General features: G+C 47.6%; 1 protein-coding gene across 1 annotated transcript in view; it reads left to right on the top strand.

Annotated features, from left to right (window-relative positions):
- Window positions 1-16,090, top strand: part of LOC140716277 (basic helix-loop-helix domain-containing protein USF3) — a 41,865-nt gene extending 25,775 nt beyond the window's left edge. Inside the window, 4 exon segments of the mRNA XM_073028888.1 lie at window positions 2,693-2,775; window positions 3,273-3,369; window positions 3,616-6,124; window positions 6,126-16,090. Of these exon segments, the coding sequence (XP_072884989.1) occupies window positions 2,693-2,775; window positions 3,273-3,369; window positions 3,616-6,124; window positions 6,126-9,336 (5,900 nt within the window). The 3' untranslated portion in view covers window positions 9,337-16,090.

Here is a 16,090-nt window from a genome sequence, read left to right as displayed (position 1 = left end):
CACAAGTTTTTGTAGATTTCTCCTTTGTGGTGATATTTCTTCTACTTTAGTCGTTTGTAAATCCAGTCTCTGTTTAGAATCAGATTTATTATTACTGACATGTGATGTGAAATGTGTTGTTTTACCACAGAAAGGCAAAGATTTATTAATTAAAGATCTAAAAAATCTATAAATTACAAAAATAACTAAATATTACAAAAGGAAAGGAATGTCAAGCTATAGTGAGAAGAGGGCACGCCCCGATTTAGATGAAGGCATTGAGAATAACATCAGCAAGTTTGCTGATGATACTAAGCTGGGTGGCAGTGTGACATGTGATGAGGATGTTAGGAGAATTCAGGGTGATTTGGATAGGCTGGGTGAGTGGGCAGATACTTGACAGATGACGTTTAATGTGAATAAGTGTGAGGTTATCCACTTTGGGAGTAAGAACAGGAAGGCAGATTATTATCTGAACAGTGTAGAGTTAGGTAAGGGAGAAATACAAAGAGATCTAGGAGTCCTTGTTCATCAGTCACTGAAGGTGAATGAGCAAGTGCAGCAGGCAGTGAAGAAGGCTAATGGAATGTTGGCCTTTATTACAAAGGGAATTGAGTACAAGAGCAAGGAAATCCTTTTGCATTTGTACAGGGCCTTGGTGAGACCACACCTGGAGTATTGTGTACAGTTTTGGTCTCCAGGGTTAAGGAAGGACATCCTGGCTGTAGAGGAAGTGCAGCGTAGATTCACAAGGTTAATTCCTGGGATGTCCGGACTGTCTTACGCAGAGAGGTTAGAGAGACTGGGCTTGTACACGCTGGAATTAAGGAGATTGAGAGGTGATCTGATTGCAACATATAAGATTATTAAGGGATTGGACAAGATAGAGGCAGGAAATATGTTCCAGATGCTGGGAGAGTCCAGTACCAGAGGGCATGGTTTAGGAATGAGGGGTAGGTCATTTAGGACAGAGTTAAGGAAAAACTTCTTCTCCCAGCGAGTTGTGGGGGTGTGGAATGCACTGCCTCAGAAGGCAGTGGAGGCCAATTCTCTGGATGCTTTCAAGAAGGAGCTAGATAGGTATCTTATGGATAGGGGAATCAAGGGATATGGGGACAAGGCAGGAACCGGGTATTGATAGTAGATGATCAGCCATGATCTCAAAATGGCGGTGCAGGCTCAAAGGGCCGAATGGTCTACTTCTGCACCTATTGTCTATTGTCTATTAAAGATAGTGAGGTTCCTTAGTGATGGATACTGCCTTCTTTAGGCACCACTTCTTGAAGATGTTGTTCATGATGTTTAAGGTTGTGCTCGTGATGGAGCTGGCTGGGTCTACAACCCTCAGCACTTTTAGTACTGATGTTAAAATGTAAATTAAAGTGTTCTGTAGTTCTCTGTAGAAATTGTTACACATGATCGTCGGTTTGGAAAGCTGATTACTGACTTGATGGTGGGAATGGGTATCTCTAACGTAAGATTATCCACCTGTAACACATTAGTTTTTGTTTCCACAGATGCTGACTAAGCACTGGGTATTTCCAGAATTAGTTTTTATTTCAGATTTCCAGCAGCTGTTTATTCTGCATCTCTCTTTTTACTGCTCCCTGTGCTTTTCTTATTTATTTATCTCTTATTTACCTTCCTCTAGATGGATCAGCTTCTCCTCCTGTGACACTGAAATAACTGTAATCATGTGGACAACCTAACACACACATTCCCATTTTCAGCCCTCCTTTTTCCACTCTCTACATGCTTATTTTCTAATTTTTCAGCTCTTGAGGAAGGTCATTGACCTGGAATGTTAACTCTGTTTCTCTCCCCTCAGATTCTGCTTGACCTGCTGAGTATTTCCAGCATTTTCTTTTTTTAAAATATTTTTGATGACTTAACTGATACTGGCCATCAGGAATCCTTTTGAACTGATACCTGATAGAAGCAGTCATTGGAACATGGCAAGTTCTCTTCAAGGAGATTGCTTAATATTTGTTGGGATCTCTTTCTTTTTCCCCCTCAATGAGAAGCATAGTTACTGTAGCTGTGACTGTAAATTCTGAGGCACTTTATTATACTAAGGTAATAATCATATTCAATATACTATATTTTTGCAGAAGTTTCAACATTATTGTATACCATCTGTTTTTGTTATTGTTAGTTGAATAGTTTTACTTATGCAGTTTTGAAAATGAATGATCCAGAATTGTAGTTGTTCCTCCAATAAAGATAGCAATTTCATTGTCTTCACTTAATTACTAACGTTGAGATACAGTCTTTCCTGTGACTATGAAGAGGGTTAGAGTTCCATCATTGAATTGAAATATACCATTGTGGTGACAGAAATGAGCACTAAGCCAAGGACAGAGTTATGCGGTGGGGGTGGGGAGAGTTTTGGTAAATCTGGGTGTAAGTTAAATGCTGAAGCTTGCTGTGTCTGAATGCCATTTGATCGCTGAGTAACAAACTTATTGAACACTAAGGACAGTGGTTAGATGTATAGCAACAGTAAAAGTGTCAGGAATCCATTTTATGGGCAGCACATAGCAATTTCATTGTCATATGCTTTCGAGTAACGTGTATGTAATTTCAACTTTCCTATCACAATATTTCTGAGCCTTGCTGCATGTGGATCTGTTACTGGAAAGTTAAATATAGAAAATAAGGATTAGAAATTCAGTTCCTTCAATTTTTAAATGGAAAAATTCTGATTTTCTAGTCGAAAGACATCGAAAGAAGAAGATTAACTCTGGAATAAACAAAATTGGAGAACTTATTCCGTGCTCTCCTGCTTTGAAACAGGTAAAACAGTTCCAATTTTGTACGGCTCTTTGGATTTAAAAAATTAACAAATTAGATAGACAATGTAAGTTTGTATCCAACAAGGACACGGCCACGAATCAATCCAACCATTAACCTTCCCCATGTGATTCCAGATGCTGATACATTTCTTCCAAGTTTCTAATTCATGACCCTGTTGTGTAATACTGGATGGTGGGGGGGGGGGGGGGGCGTGGAGTGAGGAAATAAAATGTCAGATGTATAGCAGAAAGACCGAGGGGCTGGTTTGAAATAAAGAGCAAAACTCCAAATTTCACTTTGGTTCATTTGTATGCTTGTATAAATAATTTATGTACTTGGGAAATCTCTCTGCTCCTAATGATTTCTATTCCTTTGCCATTTAACTGTGTCAAAGAACCTCTAAAACACTTGTTTTCTACAGTCCTTTTTCTTTGTACCGCTTTTAAAAGCAGCAATGAATACAACTTTGTTAAACTATTTTTTTCTCTTGTACACAGAGTAAAAATATGATACTAGATCAAGCGTACAAGTACATTTCAGAGCTGAAGAGGCAGAATGATGAAATTCTTCTGAATGGAGGAACCAAAGAACAGGGTGAGCGTATGATAAGATAATCTGTATATTCAGTCTTTTCAGCCTTACTCAGTAATTGTTCTCTTCACTGCCCTCCCTATCCCCCATTGTATTTTTGTGCAATGCAATGGTGAAGATTTTAACAGCGTTTCATCATTGCTATATGTGAAGCTATCACCCCTGATCCTTGATCTTATAAACATAATTTAGCCACACAGACTCTCAAGTGGATGATTTGTTTGTAACTTAATTTGTTATATTCTGCAGCTGAAGAAATTGTCAGACTGCGTAAACAGCTGGATGATCTACAGAAGGAAAATGACCGTTTTGTGGAACTACTGAAAGCTAATGACATCTGCTTGCATGATGACCCTACGATTCACTGGAAGAGGAAATTCAAGGGCACTAAAACTACTATGATGATTTCTCCCAACCAAGTGCAGGAAGATATACTCATCTACACAAACGGAAACCAACTGAATGGGAATTGCCACCAAGCTGCAGTACAGAGTTCACTGGAGCTAACTCTGAATACCCTGAAGAACACTACTCAAGAAGCATGTCTTGATATAATGATGCCAATGGCAATACCTGACATCGGCCAAGTGGTAAATGGGATCCAGCCTCAGACACGGATCTCTCAGCGGAACATGCCCGAATGCCTCCCTACGACTCAGAATTCTCTGAACACTGCACTGTGCACCACCACTGCGGGCACGGTCCAGAGTGTGCTGAATGTCTCTACTAACAGTTCTGGGCCAGTGCTTCTTCAGTGCCCCGTAAGCACCTCTGCACAACTTGTGCTGGAGTGTTCACAAGCCACATTTGGGCGGACCACCTCAGGAGTTGCCAGTGGATGCCCCGTCCTGAACATTGCTGGAACTTCTGCCAACACCTGTCCTGCTTTACCTTTGCCCTTACAGCAGATGGGGTCGATGTGCATGGGTGTGGAGTCTCCTCACCAAACTGTTCTGGGGTCCACGCCATCCTGCATCCAGAGTTCCGAGTTCAGGTCAACGAAGTGGCCGGTTAGTGAGTGCCCACAGGGCGCGATGGTGCCAAACGTTTGCCAGAATTCACCTGTGTCGGCCCGTGGCTTGCCGCCACCTTTCAAAGCTGGGACAATGTGTCAGGGTGGTCTGGTGTCGTCCTGTCCCATCACCAGCTTGTGGACGGTGTCCTGCCCAGCTTCCACCTACACCTGCGCTGCTGACACGAATAGCCTGGGTGCTTTTACGTGCATGACCTTCGCAGGTAACACACGGACAACCTGGACCACACTGCAACTGGCAGGCAACACTGTACAGCCTGTCAGCCAGGTGAACTGCAGTGCTTTGCCAACTACGTTAAATGAAAATGTGAATGCCAGAGGCTCCTTCCCTGCTTCCGTTGCCGGGCACGTAGGAGCAGCATCCTCCGCTCCCTCCACACTTCATGGGGTGTCTGTCTGTTCTGCCCACAGTCAGCTGAGTTTCCAGACCCCAGTGCAACCTCTCCCACTGCAGCCAGTTCTGGCGCAGCCCCACGCTCCCGCCCCAACTGCCCCCAAGGTGGTGTCCCTGCTGCCCCCTTTGCAGGTGATTCAGATGGCCCACCCCCCAGGGGCCAGCGACCCATCCTCCCCAAACAGCCAGAAGCTGATTATCCTGCAGCCGGCCAATGCCAGCTCACCGGCCATGGTGAGGGGGGCCCTTCACAGCCAGAGGCAGGGTCAGCAGATTGTCATCATACAAGCAGCCGGACAGAACCCGGTCTCGGTGGTCCCCCCTCCGGGCAACAGCAGGGCAGCCCCCTCTCTCGACTCTGGTCAGGTGGGGTGTAGCAGTGGCAGTCAGAGCACGCCCAGCATTCAGACAGTCGGAGGGAAACACCTGGTCCACATCTTGCCCCGGCCCGTGCCCGCATCTGCCCCCGCCCCCAGCAGTTCGCAGTCGGCGGCCACCACCGCCCCCAGCACCCCGCAGAAGACGATTTCTGTCAACGGGCAGCTCTTTGCCCTGCAGCCGGTGAGGCCAGCTGGGGGCTCCAGCCACACCACCATGCACGTCATCCAGCCCACCACCAGCGCTGACCCCCACACCAATGTGGCCCTGAATGCTTTTGGAGCGCTAACCAGCCTCAGCCAGAGTGTGTCCCAGATGGCAGGCAGCAGGGCGATGCCCACAGCCCAGTGCACTGCTTCCACTGGCTCCAGCGGGCAGGTTCCCTGTGCCCCCGTCAGCAGCTTGTCTGCTCCCACTCCTGGCAGGCCCTCCCACGGGGCGCTCCAGCCCTCCAAATCCAAGAAGACCCCGAAGAAGCTCCTGCCTGCAAAGCAGGGCCTCCCCAGGAAGGGCTGCGCCACTGGGCACAAGCCACGGGACTGCGCCCCCTCTTGCCAGCCCAGCCCATCCGAGCGGGTATCCCCAGCCGAATGCCCCGCCGCACCTCCATCCTCCTTCACGCACCACATCCCGGCCGGGGCGGCTGCCACTTCTGCCTCGCCGGAACCAGCCCCCACCAGGCCCCCGGCGCCAAGCGCTAGCGAGGATGCACCTGAGGGACCGTCAGAGAGCAGCACACCCTTGGCAGCCCCCTCGACTCCGACCTGCCTGGCTACAGATGGTGCGTGCGCTGTCACGAATACTGCTCCGTCCCCATCCCACTGCTCCACCTCGCCCCTACCAGGGGCAGGAGAGGTGGCAGCTGGGGAATTCCAGGTGACCACGCCCACCCCTTGTGGCATCAGCAGCGTTTCCCAGCAGCTGGAGTCGCTGGCAGCGGCACAGTGCCAGGGTTGCGGAGATGTGGCTGGGGGCACGGAGCGGGGGTGGCATGAGCACTCCTCCATCTCCTTGCAGACAGCCCCGGGAGGCCGGGCCGTCTGGAGACCAGCTTCCACTGTGCACGCCGGAACACGAGAGTGCAGGAGCGCCAGCTGGAACCCAGCGCCACACTGACTCGCCCATGTCCAGCAGCTCAGGCAGCGGCCGAGGCTTTTCCGTCGCCTCCCTGCTGCCAGACAGTGCGCGGGAGGACTGCACCTTCAATGCCTACAGCCTGCCAGACCACAGTGACATCGTGGCCCTTGCAGCTCGGGCCATATTCGAGCAGGAGAGCCCGGAGAAAGGCGCCGCAGCAGAGGATGCGGTGCTGAAGCCGGAGAAACAGAAACCCCCGAGTGCGGACAAAGACAAAGGCCGGGATTCGAGCCTCCAGCCCGAGCATGACATCGGAGTGGAAGGGAGAGTGCAGGAATCTGTGCTTCCAGCCCAGGGTCAAACCACCCATACCTCGTCTGCCCAAGAAACGCCAAGCCTGGCGTGTCCAGCCCTGCCTCCTTCCAACTCATCAGTGCGAAGCCAGGGCCATAGCTGCCCACCGCTGGCAGCCGACCCAGCCACCTACCCGGAGCAGGTCGAGCACACGGCGGAGTACCCCTCCAGAGCCCCTCCGCAGCCTCCTGTTGGCCCGAAGCAGAGCACCGAGGTGCGCAAAGATGCAACCAAGCGCAACGGACCAGCGGATCACTTGATCTCCACGGCCAAACGTCCGAAGCAGTGTCCGAGTGGTGCGGTCCGTCCAGATGGGAAGCCGGGGCCGGGCGCGCTGGTGGAATCCCCGTGTGAGCGAGAGCAGCCATTCCTGGTTCAGCTGCCGGTCAGCTCCTCCAGTGCATCACACGGCCACAACCTGGGCACCTTGTTCCCCACCGCCAACTTGCTGGGCTCCGGCTCGGTACCCCTGCCAAGGAGCGCCGAGGGTCACTGTGGCGGGACGCCAGCCGGGCAGTTGGCACAGCAGCATGGGCTGGTGCAGGCCAATGGGTCGGCGCAGGGCGGGGTGCCGCTGGCCCACGGACATTCCTACTATAAGCACCCGCAAGGCCAGCTCCGCGAGCGGCACCTGTACCAGTTACAACAGCAGCAGCACCTTCCGCACGCCGAGAGCCTGGCACACGGCGTGCCCCAGGACACCCAACTGCAGAAGAAGCGCGGGCTGGTGAGGACAGGCCAGACGCTGGCCCTGCCTCAGAAGCAGCAAGCGGGGGCCAGCGGGCAGAGCCGCCACAAGGGCTCCCAGCAGCCGCCGCTGCTGCTGCAGCACTGCTTTGGCGGCGCACACCCAGAGAAGCGGTGCGAGAACCCAGTGGGCGGCAGGAACACGCATCCACAGAGCCTGCACGGCCCGGACCTCCTCCCGCACCAGGACGGCGGCCGCTGTGGTCCCTCTGCCGAGCAGGTGGCCGGACATCCCCGCGTCCAGAGGCTGCTCACCTCCAGGCCGCTGGAGCAGCAGCTGGGGCCCAAAGGCAGTCCGGCATCGCGGCCGCCCGACCTTCACCGCCCGGAGCGGAACCGCATTTCCAGCTACTCGGCCGAGGCCCTGATCGGGAAGCCGTCCAGCTCCATGCAAAGCCCCAGGAGCAGCACTGAGCAGCCCGAGCTGCGCACGTACCTTGACCTGTCCGTGAACAAGAGCCTGCCCGTGCACGGGCTCCAGTCTAAGCTCTCCCTCGACCACTGCATGGCTACCGACGTGGCTGATTGTCCCCCCTTCAAGGCCAGCGTATCTGCCCAGTCAGTCGGCACCTTCGAGGCACAGTCGTCCCGGGGCAGCGAGATGGGTGGTGGCATGGCGGGACACAGGGGGATCCCGGCCCACAGCTTCAGGCTGGCCCAGGGGACGGGGGTCGAGCGCCAGGGCCGGTTGCCCTACCTGCCTGTGCAGGGCATCTCAGCAGCGGGCGGGGCTTCGTTGAGGGATGGGGAGGGCTCCTGCCACCAGAGTTTCATGCAGGGCTTACTGCCCCCACCCCTGGGTGAACAGCTGGGCGGTGGACAGAGGTCGGGCCCCGATCATGCCAGGAGCACTCAGTGTGCACCGGTTGCCAGCATCGAGTATCCGTGCGCGCCGCTCCGGGAAGCGGTGCAGAGCCGGGATGGCTGCGATCTGAGCTTGGGCACACTGGGACCCCGGGGCATCGCGTACCCAAACCCCTCGTCGGTGCCCGAGATCCAGAGTCGCAACAGCAGCCCAGGTGCGGCCCCGCAGAAAGCGACGCTCGGAGCCGGCAACAAGTGCCACACTAGTCCGCAGGTCTCCAATCCGCACGGAGGTCTGCGAGCGGCCCTGGGGCATGGGGCCGAGCGGCCTCACTCTCTCCAAGCCGGTTCCACGGTGTCGCAGAGAGCACGGCACCCGGCACATGGGGGCTCAGCCGGCAAGCTGCGCCAGAGTGACCGGCCACGCTCAGGTAACCATCGGAGTGCCGAGGTGCTGGAGCGTGGCCTCCAGCTGCCCTTGCCCTCGGGCGGAGGCGTGATGCTTGCGCGGCAACAGCCCAGCACCAGCCGCAATGCCAGCATCGTGCGCTTCGTGGCTGACAGTCAGCAGGTTCCGAATGAGAACTTGGCCCCAGAGCAGCACTCTCTGTCTCAGAGCTTCGGCTTCCCTTTCATCGCGGAGGGCGGCATGAACCCGCCTCTCAATGCCAATCCACCGTTCATACCCCCAGTAACGCAGCCGGGTGCTAACCGGACCCCCACCCTCATCCCAGTCGAACCGCAGAATCCGCTGCCTTCATTCTATCCTTCCTACTCACCAGCACACCCCACCCTCTCCAACGACCTCTCCATCCCCTACTTCTCCAACCAAATCTTCACCAGTCCCAGCACGGAGAAAGCAAGCAACCCGTTTGGTTCCATCCTCTCCCCGCCCCGGCCGGTTGGCTTTCCACAGCCCAGCTTTCCTCTCCTGCCCGACATCCCTGCCAGGCCGATGGCCAACAGCTCCAGCATCACCCCACACCTGTCCAACTTCAACCTGACCACCCTGTTCCCCGAGATCGCCACTGCGCCCCTCACTGCCGACACCCCAGCCATGCCCATGTCGCCTTTGTTGCCTTTAACCAACCCTGCCCTCTCCGACGTTTCCAAGCAGCACTCCAACAGGTCAGCGCATAACATAAGCCACATCCTAGGCCACGATGGCAGCTCTGCCGTGTGAAGCCAGCCACTATGCTGTCTGCCCAATGCCCTGGTCTGAGTGGGCTCGAGACTCCCTCCACATCCTGCGAGGGGTGCAAAGGAGCCCAGCAGTCAGTCCGTTCCATCAGCAGGTCCTGTCAGGTGTACAGGATGCTTTTTCTCCAGTTCCCTTTGTAGGAGTGTGAGGGAGGGAGAGAGGTAGTAAGGGTGGGGATGCCAGGCGAGTGTGGTGGACAAGGGGAGAACCACGGGTGCATCACAGCCATCCAGCTGTTCCCATCACTTCCAGAGTACCAAAGTGTTCCCAATTCTAGTGGCGAGGACAGACCTTTCAAGAAACTGTAGGTACAATAACCTGTATTTCCACAGCTGCCGATAGATACAGAGTCTTACTACATAATAGAAGATTAATAAAATGAATATAAATATACACAGATGGAAAACAAACTGTTTCAGAAACCAGTGTCTGTTGGGTTTGATGCTATCTATTGCTTTGAGCGTGGAGCCGGTTAGTAGCTTTTTCGCCAAGCAGGTTGGCTCTCTGCTGTTCTTACCCACAGGAAAGTGTACAGGAGCAAGAAGTAATGTTAACAGGAGTGCTCCATGTTTTCATTAATGTCTTGATTCATTCCCCAAACTGCCATACAATCTGTTTCACAATGGGGTAAATCTCATGCCCATCAGATCTAATTTACCCAAATAAAGTGGGTAATTTGACACCACCTCTCCACTTACCCCATGTATCTAAGGTACAAGGTGACTAATTCAGCATTAGGCAGAGGTGAGATAAAGGCGTATTCTGTGTTTTATTTCATGGATGAGGGTCTGAATTTGCATGTGTACAAATATTTAAATAAAAATTCTAGTTAATTTCTATATAAATGTATTTTAGTTTGCCTTATTGTAAGGTACTTCAGTATATTTGTTTTAGTCGGAAGTAGGTTGGCCTCTGCAGGAATCTGACTGAAATTTGTCTTGAGCAATATTTTAAGTTCGATGGTGTTTGCAGCCACATTTATCTTTAAATGGCAGCTTATATCAGTGTGACTCACTGGCACTTTAAAGCAATACATCTGCTCAGGAGGTCAGGTCACTTGACTCACTCTTCTTGGGCATTCCTCATCTTGGAATTTCTGTGCTATCTTGTGTATCTCATTGTCTGAAGCAGAACGTGCAGTGAACGAGTATGTTTCCCCTTCACCTCCATCCTCTTGATTGTGGGCATATAGGAAAGGTTTGGTCCTGGTTTGTAATACATGTCAATGTGTCACTTGACAGGCCAGAGGGTATGGACGGTGGGCAGAGAATAAAAATACATGCTATTGCTGCTTCAAATGCTAGATTGAGGTTGGGGGTTCAATCTCAGTTTTTTATGGGTTGTTTCTAACTTGGGAGTGTTGTGATAAAAGTTCAGAAAAGGAGCTCTTCATCAACAATGTGTGCCAAGAAATTTGCCTAAAGTTGTAAATATTAAAGTGGTCTGTGACAGGTAGCTTTTCACTCAGCCAAGTTTACTACTATTGAACAATATATGTAAATCAGAGATAATTAAAGAACAAATTTAATATACAGATTCAGTCCCCATTGGTATCAGATACCTCAGGTGACTTTTTCTCTTGGACAAATTTTACTTGCTTCAATTAGATCATTATAAAAGGCCTGTTTAGACATCTATTATATGGGCTAGTTCTGGTGTTTCTCTTTGTCCAACATTCTAGTTGCTTTGTATCAACATAAACACCTTGTTGGGTAAAGTGGAACACGAGCAACTACAGGGGTAGTTTAATGATTTCATTGTGTTTCACTGGCAACTTGGAATCACTGTTTAAAAATACAACAAAATTACATGCACCTCCTTTATGGAGCTCATAATAGAATTTATTCAGAAAGCAAATTCTCAAGTAAATCTTGATACTTTCACCCTGTTGTTTTTCCAAATATATGCAATGCTGAGCATTAAAGAAAGAATTATCTATACAAAGACTGACAGGCAAATTTTACTGCAATAGCTATTATGTCTGGTGGTAGTTTGAGCTAATGTTAAGTTGGCTCCTTGAATTATCTTAAACTGATAATAAGCATAGCCAGGATGTTTTGAAAATCCGTCCACATCTGTAAAATAAAAGTGTTCTAAAAGTTGCAAAATCAGATATTTAAAGGTAACAGATTTACTGGTAATCAAATTCTGAATAAACTCCTCTCATCCCTTATCATCTTGTGCACTGATGTAGCTTCCTTGTGCATCCTTCCTTTGATGCTAGTTCCTTTCTCTTCATCAAATGTAAACTCCCACATCTCACTCTAGCTTCCAGCCTCTTGACCTGAACTTTGTCTTGTAGGAATAACTTTGCTAACAAAAGGTGGAGCAGGAGGAGCCCTTTCTTCTAGCACGTAGAATCACATTCCCAGAAACTCATGCTTCAAGTTGCATCTCTTGGGATTTGGGTTGTCCATGGAACATTGAGAATTTGCACTGGTACAAAGGAGTTTAGGGTGAATCAGTAACTGGCTTTGCAGGCTGGTCGATCTTCATTTCCATAGAGTGAAGAAAACTGTAGAACAGTTGTTATTGTGTGAGGAGCCCATTTCACACCTACTGCACAAGAGACCGCTTAGCCCATCATGACTGTCCCAACATTTTGTAAGAACTCTCAAACTAGATTCCATCTATTTCCTCATGGTGCGTAAGAGAAAAGAACTGCACATTCCAACCAACCCCTCACTACTCCCCACTGAATGTTAAATCTGTATTTTCTGACTATTAATTCTCACAGTAAAAACAGTTTCTTCCCATCTCCTGACAAAAGTTCTTATACATTTGATGACTTCAAATCTGTAACTCCTCTTTAGAGAATTTTGAAATTTTGTCTTTCTGAGGGCTGATTGTTGCTGCTGAAGACGGTTTTGTGAGTGTAAATGCCTGCACTTCTACAATTGAACCGTATCCCCCACATTGGTTTTGTTCCTTATAAAGATTTAAATCCTCATTTTAATTCCTTGGTCCTTTGCCTGTGACCTTTTGTCCTATGTCTGTTTTGTCATTTTACCATTAGTGTAGTTTTAGTGGCCTTGTTTCTAATGCATCCTCCTGGACATCTCCCTTTTCTCCCTAAGGGCCATCTGTTTGCTAGACCTTTCTTCACTTCAAATACTATTTCTAGCACTACCTCTCCAAACCCAACACCCCTTGAAACTTTTTTATATGCAGATATTATAGTCAGAATGCTTCCAATAATTTATTCACTGCTATTGGGCAGTTTGCAGCAACAATAAATTACATTAGATGAAGTGTTGCAAATGAGAACAAAATAAAGGGCATAACTAAACTGCAATTTTAAGCCTTTCTTCTATACGCAGAATTTTAATGCTAACACCACATCAGTCAGTTTCATAGTAAATTCTGCTATAAAGAATTCAGTTTACATAGGAAACAAAGAATGGGAGGATCAGTAACCAGAGTAACTTCCAGTAAAAGTCAGGAATTTCTCCTGAATAATAAAGAGAGTAGGAAATGCTTACATGTAAATCTAATCTATAAAAACATTGAACAAAACGGTTAACAGTGGAATGACTTAATTGTTTCCATTCTGAATGACCATATCGTTTTCACTACATACAACCTTATCCAGTTAAAACTATATCCTGGGTCTTTTATATTAAAACCAGTCCAAATTCCAATGCATCCACCTGATTTGTACCTAAAGCCCCTGACTTTGAGGGAATAATGCAAATACCCAGATGTCATTAAATATTATTCCATGGAAACTGCCTTGGATTCGTTTTGTATGATTATCATAGAAATCTTAGTGCTGGGGAATGAAACATTTTCTAGTGTATTATCAGTATCAAGATCTTTCTAGGTCAGGTACACCACTGTGAAGGTACCTCTATTCCACAATGTACTCTATAACCTACTAAGCTGATTCTATTCTTGATTTTTGCACCTACCCCCCTCAGTTGACCTGTTTTGAGTGTCATGATCAAATGAAAACAGCTTTGCTCCTACTAATCACATCTCACTTCAGGATCCAGAACCCAAAAGGCAAATTAATCTGTCATCTGACCATTCTGGGGTTACTTTTCAGTAGGGATCCTGGGCAGTGAAAGATCAGCACTTAGTATCCTCTAGTTCTAAATAGCATTGCTAGCCTGTGGGTTACAGACGGGCTTAGTCCAAATAAAATCGTTTTCTTTATGAAAAAAAAACCTGGTATGGATGAATGATTCCATGACACCCATAGTACACTATTGCTGAACAAAACTGTAATGAACTCGGACTATCCACATCATTTAGATCTTATGTATCATCAGTTCAGATTCAGAATTAGGTTTAATATCACTGGCATATGTGGAATTTATTATTTTGCAGCAGCAGTACATCGCAAAGCATACTAATAAAACTATAAATTACAATAGGAGATATATATTTAATCTTGTTCAAAAAGAGAGGGGAAGAAGTGTCCATGAAATCATTGTAGAGGGGAAGAAGCTGAAACGTTGTATGTGTTGTAGCTCTTCCTTGATGGTAGCAATGAGAAGAGGGGAGGTCCTGGGTGATGGGGTTTTTACTGATGGATGCCATCTTTTTGCATCACCCTTTGAAGGTGTCCTGGATTGTGGGGAGGATAGTATCCATGATGGAGCTGGCTGAGTTTACAACTGCAGCTTTTTCCAATCCTGCGCAATGGCCTCTCCATACCAGATGGTGATGCTATCAGTTAGTATGCTCCTCATGGTACATCTGTAGAAATACAAGTGTCTTTGGTGACCTACTGTACCAAGTCTCAAACTCCAAATGAAATATAGCCACTGCCTTGCCTTTGTAATTGCACCAATTTGTTGGGCCCAGGATAGATTTTCAGAGACGTTGACACCAGGGAGCTTGGAACTGCTCACCTTTTCCCTCTGCTGATCCCTCGATGAGGACTGGTGTGTGTTCCTTTGACTTCCCTTTGCTGAAGTCCACAATCAGTCTCTTGGTCTTACTGACATTGAATGCAAGGTTGTTGTTGAACCAGCACTCAACCAGCTGATCTATCTCGCTCTGTATGTGCCTTCTCATCACCATCTGAATTTCTGCCAACAATAGTTGTGTGGTCAGCAGATTTATAGATCATGTTTGTAGTGTGTCTAGCTATGTAGTCATGGGTGTAGAGAGAGCAGAGCAGTGGGCTATGCACACATCCTTGGGCTGCACCATGGTTAATTGTTAGCAAGGAGGAGATATTATTTCAGATCTGTACAGATTCTGGTCTCCTGGTGAAGAAGTCAAGGATCCAGTGGCAGAGAGAGATACAGAGGACCAAGTTTTGGAACATTGATTAGAACTGAGGATATGATGGTGTTGAAAAGAGAGCAGCTTGATGTAGATATTGGTATTGTCCAGGTGATCCAAGGCCAAGTGGAGAGCCAGTGAGATGGCATCCCTGTATAGGTAAATCACATTGGATCCAGCACCTTGCTCAGGCAAGAGCTTATTCGAGCTCTAACCAACCTCTCAAAGCACTTTGTCACACATTAGATGTGAGTGTCAGTGGGCAATAGTTGTTGAGGCAACTCACTCTGCTCTTGTATGATAGTCACTCTACCCTTTGAATGTTACATTTATCAGCTAGTACCACTTTTTGTGAATAGATACTTAAGCAGTATCCACAATACAAAATGTTTAGTGTCTGTGAGCAACGCTCGACACTATTTAATGCATTGCTGGTTGTGAAGAAGCAACTTTGAAATTTGCAAAACCATCTTATCTGAGTTAAAATCAAAACCAGCTACTTGCTCCTTTAAGAGTTTCCATTTTTGACACTGGTGTAAACATAGAAAGCCTCTGCAGAAGTGATGCAGAGTTAGAGTGGACACAAACTCATTAATAGTAAAATAGACCTGGTCCTTACATATACGGGTTAGGAGAGTTCAACGAGTCTGGCTAGTGTGACTTCAACACTGAAGTAGTCTTCTCCTTCAATGCTCAAAGTTCCTTGAAACATCATTTCCTTTTCCAAAGTAACTTGCCCATGTTAGCAACTGAAGGGTGACAGATTACTCCCTTATCACCTACACTAACATGATGGAAACAAACTGGTTGAAAGTGATGGTGTAACTACGGAAAATAACCCATCATCAAAGATTTGTATTAGATTTAAGCTATGTAGCACTTGCAAAGTAAAGCTACAAAATGGGTTAAACATTCAAAAGTATATTTTTAGCAGATGTTTTATGACGTTTAATTTTTTTAAAATGATAATAATGCTGTTCAGGCAACAGAAGGCTTTGATAAAGCCTGTTGTTAAAGAGCTTTTGACCCCAGTCTTCACCAAACAGATGCTGCTAGCATCTGCAGCTTTTTTTTTAACGTTTTAAAGTTAGTCAATTTGCTAATGTTTAAAAATCCTTCATTCAGATAGTGTGAGTTCAAAGAGAAGTTATCTAAAATTTCAAGACATTGAAAGTTTTGTGGGGCTGGTGGGGGGGGGGGGGGTTGTAAGTTGGACTTTGACACCTGCACAATTGTACAGTGACACTTTAGGAGAGTGGATGGTGTACATAATGCCTTTGTTATATATTTGTTCTTTAGTGTCTTTAGCACTGAAGATCTTGCAATGTATAACAGTCACCACTCTAACCTCCATGTCGATCAGCTTGTGAATATATTTAAATATTTCTAAAACAGGTAACATACTTGATTCTGTATGTATTCAATTATGTTAATTTTATTGGGAAATTTTCTATTTTGTTGTAAATACTTGTGAATAAAAATTTGAATTTGGTTATAA

This window comes from Hemitrygon akajei, chromosome 2 (assembly GCF_048418815.1).
Source record: "Hemitrygon akajei chromosome 2, sHemAka1.3, whole genome shotgun sequence".
Classification (NCBI taxonomy): domain Eukaryota; kingdom Metazoa; phylum Chordata; class Chondrichthyes; order Myliobatiformes; family Dasyatidae; genus Hemitrygon; species Hemitrygon akajei.
The sequence above is the reverse complement of the archived record's forward strand: the minus strand, read 5'-3'. Positions and strand labels throughout refer to the sequence as shown.